The sequence below is a fragment of the Ammodytes marinus genome (assembly GCF_949987685.1).
Source record: "Ammodytes marinus genome assembly, chromosome: 22".
Classification (NCBI taxonomy): Eukaryota; Metazoa; Chordata; class Actinopteri; order Uranoscopiformes; family Ammodytidae; genus Ammodytes; species Ammodytes marinus.
The window spans coordinates 21,360,560-21,388,087 of record NC_137226.1 but is presented as its reverse complement, the minus strand read 5'-3'; the positions used below and the strand labels follow the sequence as shown (position 1 = coordinate 21,388,087).

Here is a 27,528-nt window from a genome sequence, read left to right as displayed (position 1 = left end):
GGAAAGATGGCGGCGCACACAGCTAAGGCAGAGCCAGCCATGAATAACACAGATACTTTTCATACAAAGAGCCTGGATAGCGGGTCGTTGTCAGCAGACCCGGGGACATTACATGACTATGTGGTGGACTTCCTCCAGAGAGAGGTCGGCAGTGACATGAAATCACTGAAGAATGTTAGCGAGCTTCTGGACGGACTAGTGGAGGAGAACAGCGTCCTGGAGGAGCAGGTGAACACACAGCGAAGACTCTTTTAGTGTATTAAGCCAAACACTCGAACACGCATTTACCCTCTGCGTTACGTTTACAGCATGTGTTCTATAAGAATGACAACGGCCTCCGTGTAACAGTAACATAAGCTACACGTCAGCTCAGCCTCAGCAGTGAGGTTATTCAACACTATAATACAGACAGTGTTGGACTATAATACAGTGTTGGAATACCACTTCAAATATTAACTTACACAACAAACCCGCTTCTCTAAGCATGAGAGCACTCCAACCACACTGTTAACAGAGCAACAGGGCATTGGCACTCATACAGCCCACCACTGCATCTAGCCGCTGAAGTTGCATTTAGAAGAAACTCATTCACGTTGGTTTGGAGTAGCCCACTTAATTTATCCGTTAGGAACTTCATTTGTGCAGAACATTAGTGTGTGTACACAACACATAGGCTACCACACACACACATCACATTCAGGTACAATTGGCAAAGCACAATAGCCTATAGGCTACTGAATACATGTCAGTAATTTAGGGTCAAGTTCAAAAGAATAGTGTTAAACAATTGGCTCAAAATACACACACTCGCCCAAAACACTGATGACAATTGCACTTCTTCTCAGCAGAGTCTATATATTCTCCTCATCTGTGTTTCATATTCTGTCTTTGGAATTGGTCCAACACTGCACTGCACAATCTAACAGAAAGTTCCAACATTTTAACCAGCGGACTGCATCGTTTATATGGTGTCGCAACAGGAAAGATTTTTTTTTTTTTTTTTTTTTTTACCTTTATTTAACCAGGAAAGTCCCATAGAGTTTAAAAACCTCTTTTTCAAGGGAGTCCGAGGAAGTTACATGCATACACATACACTCACAACATAGAAACAGAAATTATAATGATAAAAAACAAGTAAACAAGTTACAAGTAAATTCAAATGTAGAAGAAACATCTAAAGTAAAGGAGGTGGTCTCAAGTGCCCTCAGCCTGGATTTAAAAGCATTCAAAGGAAACAATTCAGTTGATTTGCATCTTTTTCTAACCAACAGAAAAGTGAGCAGAAAGTTGTTCAGTACACGTTGTTGAGGTTTTTTGACTGTAGGACCTGAGCAGTGAGTGTGTTTGTTCCTCCAGGTGCTGAGTGTGTCCAGCTCTGTGCCTCCTGCAGTGTCCCTGGCTCTGTGTGCAGCGGAGGAGGCCTCAGCCTCACTGGAGGAGCTGCTGAAGAGAGAGAGGCTCATCTCCAACAAACTGCACCAGGTACACACACACACACACAACACCAAGAAGGGAAGTATCTAGAAATAAAGGTGCTTTCAAATCCCTTTAGTGGCAGCAGGACCAGCGCATGTGACTCACTGCAACTGGTAGAACCAATAGGATGCTTGTATTTCACTGCCAATGCCATTAACAAATATATTTGACTTCATGTTCATGTGTTTAATTTGCCGATATACATGTGCATATCCATAAGTTTTTTAGTCAGACATATTGAATTGGTCAGAGAATAACATTTGTTTCCTGCTGTCAAAGTGTATAACAATGGAGCTTGCTTATTGTTGACCTTGGACATTTGCACTCTTATTAAACAATGAAACCTTTGGAGATGTTCTTTTCATTTTAAATGACATAAAATATCATCGTTTTGATACAATGAGCTCATTTCCATGAGAGATAACACTGCTGCGCTGTGTGATGAACTTTGAGTGTTTAGAGAGAAATGTCGGTGCGCAGCCCTTTGTTTATTGTGTGTTGTTTTTCTTGTTCATTGAGTAAATCAGCGGGCTACACTGAGTCCTGCTGCTATGATGTCACCATAGTTACATAGCTGCTATGATGTCACCAGCGCTGTTTAACGGCTCTGGCCCATAGACTGTATTCTGACCGGCATAAACCCCGCCTACCAAGTAAACGGTATTATAATGGCGCTTTTCCACCGCATGGTATCAGCTCGACTCGACTCAACTCGCATTTTTGGCTTTTCCACCGCAATTTCATGGTACCTGGTACCACGTAGCGGCTGCTTTTTTGGTATCGCCTCGCTCTAGGTTCCAAGCGAGCTGAGCCGATGCTAAAAGGTGACGTCGGCAGACGGCCGGCCACTGATTGACCAGAGACTATTGTCTGGCCAATCAGTGGCCAGAGACTACCGGCTTCATTCTGTTGTTTATTCTCCCCAACTCTCCGGGACTTTTGAGTGTATTTACGCCGCGTGCAGCCTTCTCTGGCTCTCTTTCATTTGATTTGCATCACAGATCTGAATTTATTTTCCATATATTCTCTAAGCTCACCCAGTGTTGGTTGTTGGGGAAGTTACTTATCATACGAGAGGAGACATGTAGGGCAGCTAGCAGCTAGGCTAATAGTAGCCAGCTGGGACAGACATGATAGCGAGCGATTACATTACAAGCCTCGGACTGAACTGATTACCTCAATAAAATATTCAGGCTGAGACACGGCTTGCATTTGAAAACACGTATCCTGAAACAAGCACTAAACAGTCAACTTTATCATGCCCGTGTTTACGTGCATAGGGGTGTACGTGACGCATCCCTACAGCTGACTGTGTGGCAGTCACACATCGGGACAACAACCATCCCTTTTAATGGCCCGTAGCAATATTCTTCTACTTCTTTTAGCAAACAGATACAAGGGGGGTATTTCTTAAACATTTTTCATCCGTGTTTTTGGCGGTTGGTTCAGTTAATAGTGCAGCAACTGCTCGCAATTTCTGCTCTGCTACTTTGCTCCGGAGTAGGCTTTCAGCCCCTTACGACGACCCCGCCCACGTTCAGGAGGTACTATTTGCGGTGGAAAACGACCCGTGCTGCTACCAAACCAAGTTGAGTCGAGTCGAGTTGAGTCGAGCTACATTTGCCGTGGAAAAGCGCCATAAGTAAGGGTGCTGTCCGAAGTGGAAATGCAAGCCAGTCCATCTAGTGTTACCGTTCCCTTACCAAACCATACCGTACCAAACCCAACTGTCCTGCTCAGTGGAAACGAGGCTTGCAACTCTGCAATACTCTTACGTCTACGAGTCATTGCCACATGTTTATTTAATTTAGCTTTAAAAGCGGAGTCGGCGATACATGAGAATGCTTGTTGTCAAAATCGCTTTTTGACCAAATCAGTGAAAGTCTCCTCACGGTGAACTACCTGTCCGTACTGTGTGTGCAATGAAAAACAGAGTCCAGTGTTGTTACACAGCCTGGCAAACGGGCATGTTGCTAGCTACCCATTTGTTTTAAATACCCTTTGCTTACATACCATTTTACAGAGCATAGGCTGTGTATGAACACCAGTAAAGACAGGTAGCGGATCATGAGGAGATAATCACTGATTTTCACAAAAAGGGATTTTGATAACAAGCGTTTTTTCCAGAATCACTGACTCCACCTTTAACAGAGATGATATTCCAGATTCTACATCTGTCCGAGGCTATACAATCCTTTCACTTCTGGCATTTTAGGAGTTCAAAGCAATTGGCTGTGTTCGGAAAGCCATAACGCCCTACTCATACTCATTTTGACGTCAATTTGAGTATGTTGTGTATGCGAGTTTGGGTAGTCAAGAAATCCCCAGATGAGTACTAACTTCCGGGAAGATTTTGGGTATGGATCGATTGGATACTTTTCCTACTCAACCGCCCCACAATGCATTGCGTCGTTTCCAGTGTTGGGAATAACGCCGTTTAAAATAACGGCGTTAGCTAACGCCGTTCTTTTTTCAGTAACGGCGTAATCTAACTAATTACTTTTTCCGTCGTTACAACGCCGTTATCGTTACTGAATGTTAAATGCGGTGCGTTACTATGAATTGATTGAATAAACTGTGTTATCCGAACGCACCCCTGGCTCCATACTACACAAACTAAGTTAAGGAGAACGGTGGGTTAACAACAAGATAAGCGATTGTTATTTCTTATAGTGTTTTAAGATGTGTTTTATTCAGTGTGGATGACATTATAACTGTCAGTTAGCACCGTCACGTCAGTCAGCCGGAGCGCCTGTTTAGTGAAGTTTCTTTTTCTTTCTCTCTCTGTTGTGTGAGCTTGCGCGTTGCCGCAGTAACCACCTATCAATCCACGGTTGAAACGTGCTCTCCCTGAGTTCTTTTGCATCGCCCTTGTGAGTAAGTGCATGGAGTTTCCCGATCTCTATAAATTATAATTTATGCACGTTATTAAACAGCCGCGATTCGCCGGTTGCAACAGCTGTTTAGCGTGTCATCATGAGCCGAATATTGCTACTGTTATTTTCCTGGGATCTGTATGCTGCTGTGCATGTTAAAGAAGGAAATAAACATAGGATAAATCCTTATTCCTCCTCTCATCGTCTCATGCTTCATAGTCTGACGTTTTTGGCCTTAAGTGGTGTTTTAGCCGACACCCCTGAAGTGAATCCAGTGATAGCAGATCAGCACGGTACATTCAGCAGTTTCCTCTACTACTTTTGTTGAGAACAAAATAGGCTAGGCCTAGTGCAGGATACACCTCTTGCTGTCTGTTGATGTGCAATAAATATTGAAGGTTATGTAGCCTACAAGTAGGCCTACCTGTCTGTTCTACTCATTTCAACTGACTTGTGAAAACTGCTCAGAAAAATCCAAATTTGTTGACATACAGCTAATTTCTTTTTTTTTTTACAGTAGGCTAACGCAAATAGTTACTTTCCCTGGTAACTAGTTACTTCTATTATAAAATAATTCAGTTACTAACTCAGTTACTTTTTGGAACAAGTAGTGAGTAACTATAACTAATTACTTTTTTAAAGTAACGTTCCCAACACTGGTCGTTTCAAACGACAAGGAAGGTTTTTTTTTAATTCTTTATTTACAATTCTGCATTTCCTACACTACAAAGGACTGTATGTAAAAATCTAGTTCTATATCTAACCTGTGGAGGGCGGTAATACGCTAAACAGCATCTAAACGAAAGTGGACTCACGTTTGTCCAGTGAAATGCTGTTAATGTTTAGCCAGTGAAATGCTTTTACTGTGAAGCCGTAGCCTTAAAGGTCACATATTATGCTAAATGCACTTTTTAAATGTGTTTTAACATATCCATGGGTCCACGGTGTGCCTAGAGACTGCCAAAATATATAAAAAAATAACAATCTCTCCTGTTCTCACTCTCCCCCTTTCTGAAACCCCCACCCCTCCCCCCCAATATACTCTAGTCAGAATTTTCCCCTTTTCTGACCTCACAAACTGGAAAGCCAGAAGCTTCCACTGTGCAGCCCACACCCCTATTTCTTATTGGTCCACGGCCCTGACAGACAGAGGGCGAGGCGTATCTGGCTTCGCTTCCGGACAGGGGGCGGGGGCAGCTCAAAGATTGTATATTTATGAGGGGAGCTGCAGCTCTTTTTAAAAAATAGGCCATTGTGAGATTAGCTGAACTTCAGCATAGTACAATAAATTATCTGAAAGTTTTTTTCAGCAAACAATTAAAGAAAAACGTATTAGGGACCACTAAGACCATATAATATGGTGTATAATAGTACCGAAAAGTGTATAATATGGGAGCTTTAATGCTCCCTTTGTTGAACAGTAACTTAACCGCTGCGCGCTGAACTATGGATATTGTTTTTTAATGTAGAGAGAGCCGTGTCCCTGGCATATAGAAGCTACACACGTTTATTTGGCTAGAAAAACCGGCAGAGCACAAATCTTTCCCCAGACAAAGTGGCCGTTCGTCTCAATAACTTCAATAACTTACTAATCGCTTAGACTAAATTGGCGAGTGTTATATTTGAGCCCTGCACAACACTCTCCGCTGATCACAGTGATGGTGCAACGGAGACACCGTGCATATTATGTTGTCTTCTAACTTTATAACTCGCGTGTGGGTATTTTGACAGCAAATGTTATAGACTACGCATATGTGAAGTGGAGCCGTGGCGTCAGCGTTACCAGGGGAAATGGTTGCGGTGTTTACAAGAAACCAAAACCGTTGTGTTTTCCAAAAAATGCTCCCTGGGAGGTGATCTCAAAAACCTGCGGTTTCATGCCTGCGTTTGCTGTTTTCATGTAAATGATATAGTGCAACCGCGAGAATATTTTCGCGTATGCACCGTTTTGTGTTGTCGTGTAAAGTGCCCCTCAGTGTGAATGTTTCCATGCACCTCACGTACACAATCGATCTTTAAGTAGACAGTATGTAGTAAATAGATGTTGAGTATGTAGGAGGGTGGACGTTAATATGGCTTTCCGAACACAGCCATTGTCTTAGTGAAGTGTTGTGTCTCCTAGCACCTCCAGGGGGCCCAGCCTTGGATGGACAGCTTGGGTCAGACGCTCAACCAGGTGGACACCATAGAGAGACACATGAAGTACCTGAGGTGTCTACAACACATAGAGGAACTCAGGTACAGTAACCAAGGGCAGACAGACAGACATACACACATCAAAACTAATGAGAGAAAGAGGAGAAGGGAGATGTACATAATACCGGAATGGAAAGAAGGATTAACCCTGAAAGACAGCACAGGCTGAATAATTGGTGATGAGTTAGGGCTGGGCAATTTGACCTCAAATAATAAGATATCATGATATGATCACCTCGATAACAATGAATGAAGGAGTGTTTTGTTTTTCTGCCCTCAAAGTTGACTGAAAAGGTTTGTACTGTAAATACGCTCTAACTATAAATGCTTTTTCCAACGAACGAGTACATAGCTTATCTTTATGTTTTTTTATGTTAAAGAAAAATAATAAAATACATTTTTCAAGTATTAATAAATCAAAACGAAACAATAACCGACATGGGCAGGATTACCTTGGCTAAAGGTTCTGAATGTCGGTTTCCATTCATTTTCAATTGTCCAGCCCTAGGATAAGTGGTCTCTGGCTTTACTATAATATGGCTTCCACATTTGCATGGTTACAGGTAGACTAATCTACTATTAACCATTACTGCGGAGTGTTTCACCTCCAGACCCTTATTAGCACATTAATAAATATATAAATAGATATTAGTCTACTTGCCAGCACATAGAGCCCCATTGTGAACCCAGATATGTTGAGTACAACAAAGTTTTATGTTAGAAACAGAGGTGGGCAGAGTAGCCAAAAAATGTACTCAAGTAAAAGTAAGTTACTTTAAGATTATAATTACTCAAGTAGAAGTAAAAGTACTCATAAAAATTATTACTCGAGTAAGAGTAAAAAAGTATGCAGTGAAAAGACTACTCAAGTACTCAAGAGTACAAGTAGGCCTACTGAATTACTCCGGATTTATTTTTGAAATATACAGAGCAACACAAACGGTACAGAATAGACACGAACATAATATAAAACAGCAATGTTCAAATAAAGATATGTTAAATAAAATAATTTTAAATAAAACAATAAATAAGGTATTTAAAAATCAAATGAATAACCCTTGAACTCAAACAATAATAAATTAATTATCTGCCAAATTAAATACATCACCCTTCAAATAAAATGATAATAAATTAGGCTTGTCCAAAATTATATTAATTAAAACCAATACACTTATAACACTGTTGCAATTGTTTTGCACATACACATTTTAAAACAAATTCCTACAATATGTCACTGGCCCTGAGAAAATTATCTAGGTTGGGTTTAGCCCCAAAATGATAAAACACACAAAATTAAACTTTGTTACACATCAAAACCTGCTGGCACACTCACTTAACGTATGAAACTACAAAGTGGCTGAACAAAGAGACCACTCTCAGACTCTCACACAGCCAGACTGGGGCATGCGAAGTGAGTAGGCTACAGGGAGAACAGGACATGTGTCAAAGAAGAACAGTTTCTCTGTAATTGCGAGTGTGTGGGAGTCTGTGTCACTGTGATTGTTATTTTGTAAGTTAGTGTGATTGAGAGCTTGCGAGTGTGTGAGTTTGTATTTGAGGCCAGGGGTGTGGCTATTGCTCCTCGGAATCAGCGGTTTCTTCCATTTTCTCGACTCACCCAGATAGTCAGTAAAATATGCGTTTAACCTACATGGCACAGCCACGGACACAACATCGGTGCAGAACCGCAGCCTTTAAAAAAGTCCGCGGACATTGTTGAGCCCATGGTTGAGCCCTATGACAACATGACAACACTTGTCATGTGACTGAAGTGGCTGCATTTGATTGGCAAGCTTTTGTAATGTGGTTTTTATTGGTTGAAATAGTCACGTGATAGAGATGTTGGCTGAAGACGTCCCCGGGGAGAGAAATCATGAGAGAAATAGCTCTCGCATGTAATAAATAAAATATATAAAAAAATAAGGTAACGACCGTCACGTAGCCAAATGGAACGGCGTAAAAGTACCGTTCTTTCTTCAAATATTTACTCAAGTAAAAGTAAAAGTATGTTGCAATAAAACTACTCCTAAAATTACAATTTATTCAAAAAGTTACTCAAGTATTTGTAACGGAGTAAATGTAGCGCGTTACGACCCACCTCTGGTTAGAAATGTAAAGTATGGGTCCCCAGTAGGTAGAAACTGGCAGCTGCTAACTTGCATATGTTGGGCAATTAGTGTAGCATAGCATAATTAGCATGATTACCATATTGACAATATTTCAGGAACTGTTTGCCGATTTGGACAATATTGGAGTGGTTTTGGGGGTTAATGAGGAAGATTGACCCATACTTTACATTTCTAACATAACACTTTGGTGTACTCAACATATCTGGGTTCACTTTTTGGCAAGTAGACTATATGCTGAGTTTGAATGTGAGGGTTGTGTGTGTGTGTTGTCTTGTGCTCGTGCAGTGCTGCGGTGCAGCAGTGTCTGATGACCAGCAGTGTGTGGGAGGCCATCAGGGCAGTAGACAGCATGGCGGCGCTGGACGCTGGACTCAGCCAGTCGGGCTGTACACACCTCCAGGACTTCCTCAGAGAAACACTTCACTTCTGGCACAAGATAATCAAAGACCGACTGGCCAAGTATAACCACCTCCACCCAAATGTGTTGTCACTTTGTGTTTAAAGGTACAGTGTGTAATATCGCAGTATTTAGCAGCATCTAGTGATGGAAGTTCTAGATGTCAAACGCTCCCTTGCTTACCCCTCCCTTTGGGAGAATTTACAGAAGCTACGGTGGCCTTCAAGGACAAGAAGCTAGTTACTAAGCTCCTCTTTGTACATCTAAAAAGGGGTCATTCTAAGGTCGTAAAAAACATTTATTTTCAAGCAATTATACATGAATTAAAACCTTCTTATAAATATTATATATAGTTTCAACCAAGTCATTTTTGGAAAAACGCCAATAGATTCTACACACTGTACCTTTTTAAATATAAAGTGGTTCAGACAAGCAGCAATACACACTGGCTTACTGTATCATCGTCCTATGTTTACTGTATAAGCTAAATCCTCCTCTTGAACACTTTGACAGTGACTTTGAGAAGATCTTGACTCAGCTCCATTGGCCGATCATCTCCCCTCCCACCCAGACCCTCACACCCACAGCCAACAGCCAGGAGATCAGCAGCCAGCTGGAGCTACTGGTCACACAGCTGCTGGCCCTGCAGACCTCGTATCCTATACTCTACACATTATCACCACACACACTACAAACTACATTCATATACACAGCCCATTGACTTTGTCTCATGTAGTCAGTTTATTTTCAACTTTTTCTTGATTTGCTTGAATGAAGATTAGCCAAATAAACAACCAAAAATAATACAGTTTAAGTTACTTTATTAGTCAATGGTTACATTGAAATTTGTCTTCCCGCATATCCCCTCTCCAGTTCAAGGGGTCGGTTGTCACACACTATGGGGTTGTTTGTCACAATGTTATCTTAATGGGAATAATCTTAAAAAGAAGGCAAGAAAGCAGAACTAAATTTTAAAGTTAAATTGCATTGTCAAATAGGCCTACATAACTTACTGTTTCTTCTTCTCCAGCTGGGGTGGAGTGCACTGGGGTACAGTAGCCTTGGCAGCTGGTCTAGTTTGGGATGCACTGGGTTGTTTTGATTTTGTTGCCCTTTTTGCTTTTGCATGCTAGCTGCCTTTTCCTGCTCTATTCTTCTGTATAGAGCAGGCAATCAAGTGTATCCTCACTGACACCTTCTCTGGGGTATCAGTGAGGATACAGCTTGACAATTTATTTCGTTATTGGGTTCCTTTTCTGGCTGCAGCCTTTGGATAACATGTGACAACCAACCCCCCAAAAAATGTGACGACCAACCCCAACTTGAATTTCTTGCTAGCATCAAGGCCAACAACCATCTGACAACTAATTAGCTTGCTAACAACAATCTAAACTATAGCTTACCCTTCACACTTTTTTAGGGTAACAAGTGTTTTGTTATAAACCCATTGTGTAAAAGCCTAGAAGAAAAATACTGAGGAGCTAAATATTTTCAATTTGACATGAAAAACACAAACAGTCCTCTCACCTCAAATTCAGCGGTCTAACTCCAAGGAAGACTATGTAGGTGACCTCTGATCCCAATTCTGGATATTTACATACCAAAATTTCACAGACAGCGCCTCCTGGTTCTGAGATATAACGATTGTGACAACCAACCCGTGTGACATATAACCCCGTTCTCCCCTAGTGACAGATGTAAATGCTCAGGTTCTGATGCATGTATATTTATTTGCAGTCCAAATATTCTGACTTATTCACTGCGCAGCTTTCCCACATTATTCAAGCGTAAGTGTTTATGTGTGGCCTTTCAGACAGTATCAAAAGATAGAACCACAACCAGAAGTTACTTAATCGTTAATTAATAGTTATGTGTCCCGCTAAGTAAAGTCACAACATTATGATATATTTACAGATCATTACCTAACGATTAACTAAGACAGTTTAAGAGCCTCAAGTCATTTGGTGGAGCTGGGGTAAGGACTCTGTCATTACCAGGTCCCCAACAGTGTAGGCTGGGTACTCTGCATGTGCTCCAGTTGTTTTGTATTCTTTAACTCCTTCCCCCTTCCAGAGATGACCTGCTGTCCCAGAGGGCTCTGCTCTCCTCTGTCCCCCCCACCACCCAACCTGTGTCTCCAGCCCAGACCCCCCTCTGTCTGCCCATCCAGATCATGCTGCAGCCGCTCAGCAAGAGGTTCAGGTACCACTTCTACGGGAACCGACAGACCAACACCCTCAGCAAGGTCTGTCTCACACAGAACACACACACAGTATCTATCTATATATGAATGAATATACGCTCACAGTCCTGCCCTGTGTGTCCAGCCCGAGTGGTACCTCACACAGGTTCTGATGTGGATGAGTCACAGCTCCGTCTTCATGGAGGAGAGGATCCAACCTATTCTGGAGCGAGCCGGAGCCACCATCAGTGCCAGGGTACAGCATGCTCTTCTCTCCTGGACTGCTTAGACCTCATGTGGTTTAGGTGGCATTCACACCAGTCTTGTTCAGTTCAGTTGAGCTGAACCCTGAGTGTTTAAACCCTGAGTGCGGTTCGGTTTGGGTTGGTTTGAACGTAGTCTGAGACCTCTGGTGTGAAACAACCGTTCACACAGTCACACCGTCAACCGCTGCTCCATTTAAAAGGGCTGGTCCCTGGAGCAGTTCATCACACCAATCACAACATAGTATTTAATCCTCATTTCACCGTCGTAGTAGAAGCTGTTGACAATCCTTCCTGGTGGACTCCAATTCTACTTTATGTTTATTAGGAGCAAACATTTCTCCCGACTCACAGTCCCCCTTTTCACTTTTTTGACATTTTAAATGTATCTGTCTGGATACACTTCTGTGATCGTGGTTACACATCACATAACAGTTCGAACAAATAATGTGTACAACTTCTTGATGACATATCTTCTGAAAACAACCTCAAGAAGTGTTACTGTAGGATCCACAACTAAAGGTGCGTGTGTGTGTGTGTGCGGGCGGACACCTCTGTGTGTCTGTCTGTCTGTCTGTCCATCCGTCCGTGTGCGTGTGTGTGTGTGTGTCTGTCTGTCCGTCCGTCTGTGTGTGCGACGCGTGTGTATGTAGGTGGAGCTGTGTCGAGGCCTGTTGTCTCTGGTGCAGGAGAAGGTGTCCAGTGATGCCTGCAGGCTGCTGTATGACGACCTGCTGTTCTGTCACCTGGTGGAGGAGGTGCTGCAGTTTGAGAAGGAGCTGAGGAGCCAGCAGGCCTACCCAGCAGCTCTGCCCGGGCTGCTGCACCTGCTGCTGGACGACGCCACGCTACAGAAGTGGCTCGTTGTGGAGAAGAAGAGTAAGTCTAAGCCACAGTTTACTCATACATTGTGTGGATTGGGTGGTGTACCGCTTTCCTAATAATGTAGCCAACATATCGTTAGCCTCATAGCAGAATTGCCTAAATCATATTTACTCTACTCTACTTTTACTCTACATCTACTCTATTCTACATCTACTTTTCGTTAGCCTAATAGCATAATTGCCTAAATCATATTTACTCTACTCTACTCTACTACCCTACTCTATAACCCTTAAAATATGACTTAAGCAATTATGCTATTAGGCTAACGAAAAGTATATGTAGATGTAGAATAGAGTAGATGTCGAGTAAAAGTAGAGTAAATATGATTTAGGCAATTATGCTATGAGGCTAACGATATGACAATTTTTCTAATTTGTCATTTATTTTGATGTATTGCAATGGGTGTTTTTTTTGGGGGGATAACATGAGAGCCTGTATGTGCTTGTCTTTGTAATAGTTTGTTTTCTGTCACTGTATTTTTATCACTTGTATATTTGACTTAGTCAATGTATTTGTTTCATGTGTCTTGAAGACCCCCTCAGGTTTATTCATTCTCTAATAAATGTAGAAATGTAAAAAGAGAAAGAAGTAGTCAAGTGTGAGGGGAACTGCCCGCACCGGTTAATGTCATACCCATTGTTAGGTTTGGCTCCTGGACTCACTGCAAAAGCTAAATGTGTTAATGTGAATTACTTGCTCTTTAATTGTTCTCCATCCACATTGTATGTCACTTCTAACACAGAGTCTAGACGTCAACCCATTTCCTTGTGTTATGAAACAAACCAAACAAAGTCAGACGTGGAGACATGCAGTCTGCTCTCAGTGTGTGTGTGTGTGTGTATTCTACAGTGGCAGTGGAGAAGATGGATGCCATGCTGTCGGCAGAGGGAGCGTGGAGCTCTCAGTATAAAGACATCAGTGATATGGACGAGCTGAAGGCCCCAGACTGTGCTGAGACCTTCATGACTCTGCTTCAGGTCATCACCGGTGAGAATACTCAGAGCAGCTCTTCTTCTCTCTCTCTGGTTCCCAAGGTCAAGAATCAATCTTGATTCTTCAAACACAGGGGCTGTGTTCGGAAAGCCATACTAACGTCCTCCCTCCTACATACTCATATAGTACATACTGTCTACTTAAAGTTTGATTGTGTATGCGAGGTGCGTCGAAACATTCACACTAAAGTATACTCAAGCAATAAAGAATTTCTTCTTCTTATAAGATTCCTGCCGTTTAGATGCTGTTTAGCGTATTACCGCCCCCCTCCCCCCCACACGTTAGATATAGAACTAGATTTGTACATAGAATCCTGTGTTTTGCAGGAAATGCAGAATTGTAAATAAAGAATTAAAAAAAACACTTAATTGTCGTTAGAAAAGACGCAATGCATTGTGGGGCGGTTGAGTAGGAAAATTATCCAATCGATCCATACCCAAAATCTTCCCGGAAGTTAGTACTCATCCGGGCAATTCTCGCATACCCAAATTCGCATACCCAAACCGTCACATACTCAAATTGAAGTCAAAATGAGTATGAGTAGGACGTTAGTATGGCTTTCCGAACACAGCCTGGGTCATGTTTGAGGCTTTCTGCAACACTATTAGATATGATTAACATGGCTGCTCGTTGTCCTTAAAGGCACCCAGCTGAGTTTTTGTGTAAATATTTACTATTGTTGAGGTCTGACAAGCACATGTTCTACCTCCTAACATGTTCAGATCAGTTATGTGCACGTTGTGCTTTGTTTGAACCCATGTTGCCAGCAAGCTTCCTGTCAACCTCTCCTAGCACATAGCATATATTTCTTTGTGCGTTACCATCACATGTTGATTGGTAGAACAGTGGGAAATGGTTGACAGGAATTTATCATGTCATATATATACAGTATCTCACAAAAGTGAGTACACCCCTCACATTTCTTCACATTTTTCTTTATATCTTTCCATGCGACAACACTGAATAAATGACACTTTGATACAATGTCAAGTAGTCAGTGTACAGCTTGTATAACAGTGTAAATTTACTGTCCCCTCAAAATAACTCGACACACAGCCATTAATGTCTAAACTGCTGGCAACAAAAGTGAGTACACCCCTAAGAAAAAATGTCCAAATTGGGCCCAAAGTGTCAATATTTTGTTTTGCCATCATTATTTTCTAGCACTGCCTTAACCCTCTTGGGCATGTAGTTCACTAGAGCTTCACAGGTTGCAACTGGAACCCTCTTCTACCCATTCATGACGACATCAAGGAGCTGGTGGATATTAGAGTCCTTGCGCTCCTCCATCTCCCGTTTTAGGATGCCCCAAAGATGCTCAATAGGGTTTAAGACTGGAGACATGCTTGGCCAGTCCATAACCTGTACCCTCAGCTTCTTTAGCAAGCCAGTGGTCGTTCGGAGGGGTGTTTGGGGTCGTTATCATGTTGCAGTACTGCCCTGCGGCCCAGTTTATGAAGGGAGGGGATCATGCTCTGCTTCAGTATGTCACAGTACATGTTAGAATTCAATGAACTGTAGATCCCCAGTGCTGGCAGCACTCATGCAGCCCCAGACCATGACACTCCAACCACCATGCTTGACTCTAGGCAAGACACACTTGTCTTTGTACTCCTCACCTGGTTGCCGCTCCACACTCTTAACACCATCTGAACCAAATACATTTATTTTGGTCTCATCAGACCACAGGACATGGTTGCAGTAATCCATGTCCGTAGTCTGTTTGTCTTCAGCAAACTTTTTGTGGGGTTTCTTGTGCATCATCTTTAGAATAGGCTTCCTTCTGGTATGATGAGCCATGCAGACCAGTATGATGCAGAGTGTGGCGTATGGTCTGAGCACTGACAGGTTGACCCCCCACCCCTTCAGCAATGCTGGCAGCACTCATACGTCTATTTTCCAAAGCCAACCTCTGTGTACGACGCTGACCATGTGCACTCAACCTTCGTAAACTGGGCCGCAGGGTGGTATTGCAACATGATAACGACCCCAAACACACCTCCAAGACGACCAGTGGCTTGCTAAAAAAGCTGAGGGTAAAGGTTATGGCCTGGCCAAGCATGTCTCCAGACCTAAACCCTATTGAGCATCTTTGGGGCATCCTCAAACGGAAGGTGGAGGAGCGCAAGGTCTTTAATATCCACCAGCTCTGTGATGCTGTCATAAATGGGTGGAAGAGGGTTCCAGTTGCAACCTGTGAAGCTCTAGTGAACTCCATGCCCAAGAGGGTTAAGGCAGTGCTGGAAAATAATGGTGGCCACACAAAATATTGACACTTTGGGCCCAATTTGTAAATTTTTTCTAAGGGGTGTACTCACTTTTGTTGCCAGCAGTTTAGACATTAATGGCTGTGTGTCGAGTTATTTAGAGGGGACACTAAATTTACACTGTTATACAAGCTGTACACTGACTACTTTACATTGTATCAAAGTGTCATTTATTCAGTGTTGTCCCATGGAAAGATATAAAGAAAAATGTGAAGAAATGTGAGGGGTGTACTCACTTTTGTGAGATACTGTATATATATATATATTCAATATGCGAATTAGCGAAAGATTTCACTTGCAGTCTCACTGGGTTGGTACTTACGACACGTTTGCGAATGTCCTGGCCAAAACTTGCCGGGAGCTCGCATTTATGCCTCGCGAACGTCTGGCGAGGGTCGCCCGAACGGACTGTCAGTCTCATTTTTGTCTCAAATCAGTCGCAATTAAGTTTCATATGTCGCCAAACCTTCGCAAAGTTGTCTCACATTTCTCGCACTTTCTGACTCACTAAATTGAGAAGGGTTTGCGACGCGTTCGAGACACCTGCGACCACTCTGAGACTATTTTGAGAGAACATTTGTCGCACAATTTTTTTGAACATGTTCAAAATTCAAGCGACAGGACTGCAAGGCTCTGCGACTCGTGAAGAAATTGAGACCCCCCGCAAACGTTTTAAGACAGTTTAGAGACTCCCTCACGAATGCAGTCTTCAACTTGTCGCAAACAGTCGCAGCCCAGTGAGATAGGGGGCTTAGTAATGTCTGCTGTTGGAGCATTTAAGGCCTGTTGACTCTTGGTGTTGTGTGTTCCTGCTGTTCACAGAGCGCTACCGGCCCCTGCCCTGTCCCTCTGCCCAGCTCAAGTTTCTGGGGTTGCAGAGAGAACTGCTGGATGACTTCCGCATACGCCTTACCCAGGTACCAGTCACTCTTTAATGTTAAAGACCTACTTCACCGGTGGAAATATGAAGGTGTATTGAACTCTCCTGTGTAATATAAATGTGCAAACAATTTAGAAATCGGTTCATCTTAGCCTGAGAAAAGGCAGAAAGAGTGTTTGATGGTCTCACTGTCCAACCCTACATTTTACTAGAGTGACATCACACTAGTAAAAATGTAGGGTTAGGATTAACAGGACAGCTGGGCCAAGGGAAGACTGAGGGAAGAAATACCTCATTCATTATATTATAATAGAGTTTTTATAATGATAGAACGCCGGTTCCATATGGGTGAAGTATTCCTTTAATGACTTCAAACACTATATACAGAATACATATAGCAATCAATTGTCTTCACAGTGGATTTCCCATTGATGCTTTATGTGGAGAAAAAAAAGTAATGGTAGAACAATGTGAAACAGCTGTTTACGGCGAGACACTGCAGGTGAATAGGGTCAAATGTTTAACTTAAAGATATCGTCATGACACTTTGCCAGTTGATTACTGGCATAAAAAAACTATATATATATTTGTATTCAAATTAAGTTTGAATAAATATTTAGATTTTTGGGCAATGCCAAACTAAATATGTGTAAACTGCGTGGATGTTGGATAAAGTCAGAGTCAACATATTAGTGTCTAACGTTTTCACAGCAGATTTTGAACACAGCCTTTTTTCATTCGATAAATCAAAAAATACCATGTACAGGTCTTACAAATGAGTTTTAATCATGTTTTTAAGATAAAAAAAAAATTATAATAAATCAGACAATTAACAACCTATGAACCCATCCTTCTGTAATAACCTTAAGCTTAATGCTTAGTGCTAAGAATAATTATGGAAAGTTTAATTGATGTAATTGCTTTAGAAATGTATGAGATTTTTGGTTAGAGTATTGAAAAAAACTAATATACAGACGTAGTGTGACAGGAATATTAGACGTAACAAACTATATTTTCAGTCTACACAGTTTTGCTTTGTAAAAAAAGAAAAGAAAACGCTGCCATCTTGTTTTGTTCTCCATTGTGCATATCTCACTGTAATTGCTTTTTATGCATTACTTTTTCTAATAGATTTTGTAATTATGTACAGACTGAAATCAATGCTAGTTTTCACAGGGGGGAAGAAGTGAGTGCTAAATGAATGAGACAGAGGTGAATTAATTCAATTCAGTTCAGTTTATTTAAGAAGGGGACAGTGCAAATTATAAAACACATGATCATACATGGGTTAAAAATGCCAGAATTTGCCGAAAGGCCATTTATCATCTGTAGTCCCCTGACATCAATGTTAAAAGAAAATACAATTAAACAAGATATAAAAACAACATAAACAGGACAGAACCCCAGAGCACAAAACAGAGCATCACAGAACAAACAGAACTGACTAACTAAGGTAAAACAACACAACACAAAACACAAAGCACCAGTGAAAAAATAAAACAAGATAAAAACATAGTGTGTTGACCACATTCACAACAAATTATTTTAGTGCTGACATGTATATGTATTGATCAACCATTGTCTTAATTGCTTAGTGAACGATTTGTATGTGTTTAGTTCCCTGATATGTCGTGGGATTGAATTCCATTCCCTTGCCCTTTTGACGGACCAGTCTGACTGACTTTGATATTGTGTCAATCTCCCCAGGTGATGAAGGAGGAGTCGCGCTGCCCTCTGGGACCACGCTACTGTGCCATCCTGAACGCTGCCAACTACATCTGCACCATCCTGGCAGACTGGGGAGACAATGTGGTGAGCGCCTCAATTAGTTCACTTTAGTTTTATTTGTGCAGATAAACAAGATTAAAACGGCAAAAAGATGCACATAGACATACATGAATGCACGGGTGGGACAAAAGAAACCCCGAAGGGCTTATAAAGGATGTCCACCTAACATTAAAATACAATAAGGTAAGGTAAAGAAATATAAAGTAAAAGAAAAAATACCCAAAAAAAATTAACAAAATAAAAATTAAAAGATAAAACTAAAACAACTACAAAATCATGTTACAAAAGTTAAAAAAAAAATACATTTAAGTAGGGGAGAACGGGGTAATCTGAGCCACTTTTTACATTTGCTCCCCTCTAAGCGAGCTAAAATTATTTATCACTCAAATTTACACATTTCCCATTAATTCAGGATGTTTCCTAGAAATGGGCATTAGCAGAATTTTTTCAAGACAAAGGGCAGTGAAAATATGATTGTTTAAAAAAAAGTTGTCATGTGGCTCACTTTACCCCGCTGTGGGGTAAACTGATCCACTTACTTTTTCCACTCTGAAACTACCATAACAACACATATTGTAACAGTAAGAATCCTGAAAGCTAGCCACACATTCCAGAACTAATGTCGGACTAGTAAAAGAATGATGGGGTTTGGTCAATTAAGCGAAGCAAATTTTCTAAACACTTGAAAGTAACTCTGAACAAAATCAAATACAACATATTATAATTCAAAAGGTTTTAATAAGATTCAAATGAAAGATAGAACCAGTTAGATTAGAACACAGTCTGGGGGTCAGAACACAGGACCCTTAGAGCCAGCTAGTGTCTGGGGATCAAAGCATAGGAAAATCAGAACCAGCGAGAACAGCCTGGGACTCAGAACACAGGAGAAGACCCAACTGGATTATAATATCAGCCTGTCATACTCTACAACTAGGCCTACTCTACATTCCAGCCCTGAAGGTTACAGGGAAAGATGAGAAGGTGCTCTTTCCGTGTGGTGGCCCCAGGTCGTCTTCCTGGTGTATTTCCTTGGCATGATGGCTTTTCTACAATGTGTATGACATTAAAATAAAACATATGTAATGTAATATTACATTAAAATATGTTTAAGACTAAACTTAACTTGTGCCTCATGGTGTGGGAAAGTGAGACAGTGGCTCACTTTCCCCCACAGCATTTGGCTCACTTTCCCCCACCACCACAATTTGAGAAAAAACTACCTCTCTTAGCATTTCAGGCTAATCTTCAGTTATCAGCATCACATGGTTTCATATGTTGGTAGTTCATCAACACGTATGATAGAAGTTTTTCTACGTGAATACATTTGCTTTGGCACAACAGTTGATTAAGTTGACAGCAAGAAAATGTACTTTTACATGCAAAATACCCATTTTGGTGAAAAAAACATGCTTACCACAGCACCATGAGGTCCTCTCTTTCAGGGCCATGGGGAAATGAGAGGGGCTTGAAAACATATATCTCACATGACCACAAATGTTTTCTGTTGCCTAGATACAGGGGGTGGCTCACATTACCCGATGCCTCAGATTCCCCCGTTCTCCCCTGCATATAGTAATAAAGCAAAATAAGGAAGTAACTAACAAGCAAAAAGACAATATAACATACAGTCAGTGTATACATTATCGTGAGCTTTTAAAATGAGGTACATTTTAAGATGTTAATGAGGTAAATTTTAAGATTCATTGATTTATGCATTGCTGCCACAGCTCCAGCCATTAATGTGGGATGCTGTAGATTTAAAAAAAAAAATGTGCAACAAAGATTTGAATAAAACAATTGTTAAAGATCTAGTGTAAGAAATTCCCTATGTGAACAATCATTTTATTTTTCTAAATAAAGTCTTTTTTTTATACAAATGTAGATACAGTAAATACTGAGACAGTAATGCCTCGTTTCCACCAAGTAGAGAGGGTTGGTCCGGTCACTTTGGCTTTCTATTTGCCAAAAGTTGGGTTGCAGGGTACGGATATAAGCGAGCCTAACCGCTCTAATGCCTCGTTTCCACCGAGTAGAGCGGGTCGGATCGGAGCGGTTCGGTCTGGGTAGTTTGGCTTTTCATTTGCCAAAAGTTGGGTAGGGTACGGTTTAAGCGCACCTAACCGCTCTGAGCCGCTCCAAATCTCAGTACTCCTCCGTAGGGGTACTAGCCGCCTGAAAGGGTGCCGAAAATGCGGAGCTATACACTGCCGTCATTTGATTGGCCGAAAGAATCATTTCCGCCATGTGTAGTCACCTCGGCAAGAGTCTTGTGTTTTGGCGAAAATGTGAGCACAGCACTGTTTATTGTGTGGTGTTTTTCCTCGTCAATAATTTAATCAGTTGGTTACACTGTGTCCCACTGCGTAGCTGCCGCAGCCAGCACTGTTCGCTCACTGTCTCTAAGAGTTGCACCGAGCCGTCTCTGTGTGTTTACGCCATAGCCTAGATAGAAGTAAATACACGCTCACAACAACACGGGGGAATAAATAAAAAAGCGGCTAGTTTGACCGAGCAAAAACGAGAGACCGCTGGCTTGACCACAGTTGGTCGAAAGAATCATTTCCGCCTTGTGTAGTCACCTCGGCTAGAGTGAAGAGAGTCAGTGTGTTTTGGCGAAAATGTGAGCGCGGCACTGTTTATTGTGTGGTGTTTTTCCTCGTCATTAAATGAATCAGTTGGCTACACTGTGTCCCACTGCTACGATGTCACGAAGCTGCCGCAGCCAGCGCTGTTCGCTCACTGTCTCTATCAGTTGCACCGAGCCATCTCTGTGCTCTCAACAACACGGGGGGAATAAATAAAGAAGCGGCTGTCTTGACCATGCAAAAACAAGAGACCGCTGTCTTGACCACAGTTGTTCCACAGCCCGATAGTTTGACCCACATTCTGGCGGCGGCTATCGCAGTCCAGCCTAAACCCCGCCCTACCAGTAAGGGTAGGGTCGGCGGTGGAAACAACACCGAGATTCTAAAAGTGAGCTGTCCCGCTCTGAGCCGCTCCGACCCGACCCGCTCTACTCGGTGGAAACGAGTACATACGAGACCATCAGTGCAAAGAATGATATTTTTATATTTTATCGTTTTTCCTAATGCCTTTGTCATGGGCACGCTCCCAGGAACAACATCTGGCGTGGTAAAAACACTACCGCTTTTGTCCAAAGGGGGCGCTAGAATGAACAAAATCTGAAAGTTCCCCGGTGTACCTTTTTAAATATAAGTATCCATGCCAAAATGAAGCTGTGTTGATGCTCACTTTTGAAGGACTAATACTAATTGAACTTCCTCTGAAACATATTTAAATCCATGAGAGGGAAATCGTTAGCCTCATAGCATAATTGCCCAAATAATATTTACTCAACTCTACTTTTACTCTACATCTACTCTATTCTACATCTACATCTCGTTAGCCTAATAGCATAATTGCCTAAGTCATATTTTAAGGGTTATAGAATAAGGTAAAGTAGATGTAGAGTAGATGTAGAATAGAGTAGATGTAGAGTAAGAGTAGAGTAAATATGATTTAGGCAATTCTGCTATGAGGCTAATGAAATGTTCTCTTTGCACTCTGTACCTTCACAAACACTCAGCATTGTCACTTGTAATGTGAGATGAGTTTCCCTTGAGCTGCCAGCAGAGGGTGACAGTATCTCCCCCTCCAGTTCTTCTTACAGCTGCAGCAGGCAGCAGTGTCCCTGGGAGAGGAGGGGGTCCTGGGGGGTCTGGGGCTGATGGAGGTGGGCCGTCTGGCCTCTCTGGAGGGCTCTCTGTTTGAGGGGCTGCTGGCCCTGCTGGACAGACTCAAAGCAGACATGCTGGGCAGGATGCTGGAGTGGAGCATGAGAGAGATAGCAGACAAGACCAAGCCCTACCGGCAAGACAAGTGAGAACGTTTCATTTACTTGGAACTGTTTTTAATTATGTTTAATTGCTAATGTTTTTTTTTATAATTTTAATATCTGTTTCTATGTTGTGAGTGTATCCATGTAACTTGTTGCTGCCTCTTGGCCAAGACAAGGTTAGAGGTTAGAGGCAAAAAAATAGTCAGCATTTACATTTGAACATATCGCTTATACATTTTAAATCATATTTAACATTATTATATTACAAGTACAAGTGTCTTATTTCACTGCAGTTATTATTTTATTGTTATTGCCATGTAAGGTATTCCATTTAGTCTACATTTTAATTGACTTCATTTTGCATTTTAAATTGACTATATTTATATGGTCTCAACACATTCTATCTGCACTGTGTCCTTGCACTACCTTACAGTTTATTTGTGTCTCAGGTGTTGCTCTCCTCACTTGTGTTTCTTCTTCTTCTATATTGCATTGTTGAGAGGAGCCTGGGATCTTGAATATATCACCATAGTTAGGCAGTGACACGTACTTGTCTAACACTGTCCACACTTTTTCAACTCTCTGACAAAGAAGTGATAGCACTTCTGACAGTATCTAAACGAGTCAAATATCATCTGTATTGACGGGGTGATTTTAAAGTTAGATATAGACAGACGTGGCTCATTCAAAGTGCTTGAATTCATATAGTTTATGCAAGAATAGGAATGAAAGTTCTTCTGATTTATTTGAACTTAACATCAGTAAATAGGCTGAATCCCACTGTACGTATGTCTCGTACCCTCTGTGTGTTTTCTTCTCCAGAAAGCCTGCTAGTTTTAATCTTAACAATTCTCCTTGTAACAGTAATTAACCTTGACTGGTGTGTCTCAAACTATGCTGTGATGGGCCCTTGAACTTGAATGTGATGTTTAAGAAGGCGTGCCAACCCTGAATGTTTTTTCTCTGGTAAAGCATGTACACATATAGTTCAGGGATTGCTCTCACTGTACTGTCACCAAACAGTGGGTAGAGCCACTAATAGTAGTATCCAGTTTAATGGAACCATTGGCGCTTTAGCCTATATGCTAATATCTGAACACTCTTTGTGTAGTGTGGAACTGACAGCTGGAGTCTTTTTTAGTCTTTTTTATTGTTGTTTGTCTTTTTACTGTTTTTGTATTGTATTATGGACCGTTTTCTCTCTGTGTCTGGAATAAAATTAAAATCAAATCAATGTAGATTTAGCTTATTGGCTTGTTTCCCTCCTAATCCCTTTGTTCAGCACTGACGTGTTCTCTGTCTGTAGATGGCTGTCTCTCCCGTCGCAGCATGATCAGTCCACCATGTCTCTGTCCAGCTCAGCGTGTCCCATGATGCTTTGCGTGCGGGACAGACTGCTGCACCTGCACCAGGTCCTGAGTCTGTCCCTGTTCCAGCTGGCCTGGCAGGGCCTGGCTGAGAGACTGGACACCTTGCTCTACCAGGAGGTAAGAGACACACCCTGCCTTCAAATCCCCATACTATCTACTATTTAGTACGGTAGAAAAAGATTTAGGATGTCCCGATTCTTGTGGCCAGATTTAGTATGGTAAGAAATACCTGGATGTCTATTTACATCCGGCAGAGGTTTTTAGTGTTGAAATCAGTATCCTATTTGGGCGATTCTGACCCACAATCCAGTGCGAACTTGAAGTGACGTCACATCGACGGAGCCTCCATATGAAAACAAAGCGGGGATGCAACGGATCAAGAAGCAAGATCAAGGCGCAATGTTATGATGATATAAATAAGTAAAAGTATGCCTACTGCATCCTAACTAGATTATTTTTAAGGTCAGATGTAGTATGTAGAATATAGAAAAAAGAAAGAGTATGAGATTTGGAACGCAGGGTCAGCCTCTCTCTGCTGGAGCCAACTACATTATTATCCACTAGACATGGGCCGATGACCACTTTCAAGGTGTACAGCTGTTTGAAAAAGTCAAGCTTATAAAACCACTCTTTTTTTCCCGTCTAACCGTTCTAAGATGTTAGCCCCCCCCCCCCCCCCTACCCGCCCCCCACAGGATGGTAACATACAAGTGTATTAATGTTCAGAATATTCCTGCATCATAATGTTGACTAAAAGACAAATGTGTGGAAAGTGAGCGTGTCTCTACAAACCTTGTTGAGCTGCTTTTGTAATTTGGTTGAGAATAATTGAATGACTTATCGTTAGCCTCATAGCATAACTGCCTAAATCATATTTACTCTACTCTACTTTTACTCTACATCTACTCTATTCTACATCTACTTTACTCTACTTTATAACCCTTAAAATATGACTTAAGCAATTATGCTATTAGGCTAACGAAAAGTAGATGTAGAGTAGATGTAGAGTAAAAGTTGAGTAGAGTAAATATGATTTAGCCAATTATGCTATGAGGCTAACGCTATTGAATGATGTTATCATACAAGTTTAATCATGTTCAGAATATTCTAAATACTGTTTGAAAGTAAAACCATTGTGTTCAAATTCTAAATTGTTGTTTTTTACCCAGACATTTCAAAATAACAGATCTGAACTGAAATTGCGATACCGTGAAACCGTTTTGTTGTTGTTGTTGTTGTTGTTGTTGTTTAAAACAAATAGACTTAATGCTCTCTGTTTTTCCAGGCCTGCTGCTACAGTAGAATGCACTCACCATGTCCCTGTGTCTCTGTCAGGTGATCCTGTCTAATCACTTCAGTGACGGAGGAGCAGCTCAGCTTCAGTTTGACATGACCAGGAACCTATTCCCTCTGTTTGGTCACTACTGCAAAAGACCTGAGAACTTCTTTAAGCAGTAAGTGGCGTGTGTGTGTGTGTGTGTGTGTGTGTGTGTGTGTGTGTGTGTGTGTGTGTGTGTGTGTGTGTGTGTGTGTGTGTGTGTGTGTGTGTGTGTGTGTGTGTGTGTGTGTGTGTGTGTGTGTGTGTGTGTGTTTTAGCATCAAGATATTACATTTGTCTATTTTCTACTGCCTTGTTTAGCACATCATGCACTTCATACTCGATACTGGAAATTACACATACCTGTTGTTTATTTCTCAGCTGAAAACTGTCATAATGCACTTACTTTCTTTTTAATACATGTATATATGATTAAATATGTGTGTGTGTGTTGGAAAGCAAACAAAGAAATTAATTGTAGGCCTACAGCGCAACTGCTTGTTTATGACAATACATATCTTGAATCAGATATTTTTTCCACTTGAGAAACTTATTTTTGCACATTTATAGATTTGATTTTCTTCTTTAATAAATGAGCGGATGTGCTGATATATAATTAGTACATTTGATTCATGGAAAAGAACAACTCGAGTACAAAAAATATTTATTAGGATATTAATTCTCTCAGAGTGTGTACTTTGCCAAGGTGTGGGTCCACAGTACTTCCTGATTGGTTTTATCTGGAGATGTCGTTACTACATAGAGACTGTGTGGAGCGTTTTCAAGAAAAAAACATCTTTTGTCAGGCTTTGCAATCCATACCATGGCAGTCTGGAACAGTTTTACGCTGCAAAAAATACTAAAACAAAACAAAAAGCACAAAAACATTCCCTGCTTTCCAAATCACATACTTTTTCTTTTTACTACACTACATACTAAAGAACAGAAGAGTTTTAGGGCCACAGACAGGAGAGAGAAAAAAAATCAAATAAGGAAGATTTTTTTTGTTCATTATGTTGAGAAATGTCAAGAATAAAGACGAATACTCCAAAATGCTATTGGAGTTAGTTGGGCATTTATGTATTTTCAGCATACTACAATTGACATGCATGTATTGGGACATCCTAAATCTTTTTCTGGCATACCAAATAGTAGGGAAGTATGGGGATTGGAATGGGCAGGGATTATTTTATACATGATTGATTAGTTTTGTGTGTGTGTGTGTGTGTGTGTGTGTGTGTGTGTGTGTGTGTGTGTGTGTGTGTGTGTGTGTCAACAGTGTGAAGGAGGCGTGTGTGGTCCTGTGTCTTAACGTGGGCTCTGCTATCCTGCTGAAGAACCTCCTGAGAGAGTCATCAGAGGAGCTGCTGGACAGTGATGGAGCAGGAGACCCCCCTCCAGAGTCTGCTCTCAACGAGCTAGGAGTCTACTGTCTGGCCCCCTGTGATGTCAGCATTCTACTCAACCTCAGAGCCTCCTGGCCAGGACAGTAACACATTGACATTGACTTGTGTTTGTCACCAGTTGGGGATATTTACACAGTCCCTGCGTTCCGAATCGCATACTCTTTCTTTTTTTCTATTTGCCATACTACATCTGACGATAAGAATAATCTAGTTGAGATTCAGTAGGCATACAATTGGGACATACTTTTACTTATTTATTTCATCATAACATTGGGCCTAGATCTTGCCTTTTGCTTTTATATCCGTCGCATCCCCGTTTGTTTTCATATGGAAGCTCTGTCACTTCAGGTGCGCACTGGATTATGGGTCAGAATCGCCCAAATAGGATGCTGTTTTCAACTCTAAAAATCTTTGCCGGATGTAGTAGACATCCGGGTATTTCTAACCATCCTAAATCTGGCCACAAGAATCGGGACATCCTACATCTTTTTTCTACCATACTAAATAGTAGATAGTATGGGTATTGGAACGCAGGGACAGTTTAGTGAGTGGATACTTTTGAATGGTCATTGTATGAACTTCTTATTGTGTGTTGCACTTATTGTTTGGGGGACCTACTCACCATCACCTCAGTTGAATAAAGAGAACCAGAAAACCTTATTCATTATTAAAAAAATAAACAATTGTCTTTGTCAGGTGGATGATGTAATAAAATGTGATGACCTGCAATGCTACAAAAAATGAGAGAAAAAAAGGTGTTTATGATCAGAGAAGTTTTAGCAAGCCTTCTCAACGGTGGCATAAACCAGCAGAAGGTCCTAGAGAGTTCACCCTCTTTCCAACATGTCTGGAAAATGGTAGGATGGCCTTTAAGTGGTAGGATGGCCTAGAGGTAAGGTGGCCGACCAGTAACCATGAGGTCGCTGGTTCGATCCGCGGCACCGGGCAGGAGGGTGTTAGTTGTAAAACTAGTGGTGGCTGGTATTACGTCTACGCTGCCCACCAACTCTACCATTGTGTCCTTGAGCAAGACACTTAACCCCAAAACTGCTCCAGGGGTGCTTTACTACAGCTGACCCTGCGCTCGGACCCCCTCTGGAGTGTGGTTACTTGAGAGGGGAGATGCGGAAAGACAAATTTCAATGTAACCAACCATTGACTAATAAAGTAACTTAACAAGTTGTCAATAGTATGGTCCATCACTCTATATGCTTTGTGCAAAATGTGCAAAATCCGTTAACTCGTATAGTTCAATCAAATACTA

The 27,528-nt window shown here is 41.4% G+C and overlaps 1 protein-coding gene across 1 annotated transcript; it reads left to right on the top strand.

Annotated features, from left to right (window-relative positions):
• rint1 (RAD50 interactor 1) lies at positions 1 to 27,528 on the top strand. Its single transcript, XM_080050805.1, has 15 exons — positions 1 to 228; positions 1,357 to 1,482; positions 6,475 to 6,590; positions 8,963 to 9,136; positions 9,588 to 9,728; positions 11,148 to 11,319; positions 11,402 to 11,512; positions 12,173 to 12,398; positions 13,254 to 13,391; positions 16,487 to 16,581; positions 18,252 to 18,356; positions 21,991 to 22,211; positions 23,477 to 23,657; positions 24,876 to 24,994; positions 26,138 to 27,528. The coding sequence occupies exons 1-15, from the start codon at positions 7 to 9 to the stop codon at positions 26,349 to 26,351; spliced, it is 2,361 nt and encodes a 786-aa protein (XP_079906931.1). The 5' UTR covers positions 1 to 6; the 3' UTR covers positions 26,352 to 27,528.

What these genes read in the sequence shown, in the direction of transcription:
- rint1 (XM_080050805.1), top strand. Translation starts at nt 7, where the DNA reads ATGGCGGCGCACACAGCTAAGGCAGAGCCAGCCATGAATAACACAGAT. An exon ending in TCTGCTTCAGGTCATCACCG is followed by an intron (nt 13,392 to 16,486) that starts GTGAGAATACTC and finishes TGCTGTTCACAG; the next exon opens with AGCGCTACCGGCCCCTGCCC. An exon ending in TCCGCATACGCCTTACCCAG is followed by an intron (nt 16,582 to 18,251) that starts GTACCAGTCACT and finishes CAATCTCCCCAG; the next exon opens with GTGATGAAGGAGGAGTCGCG.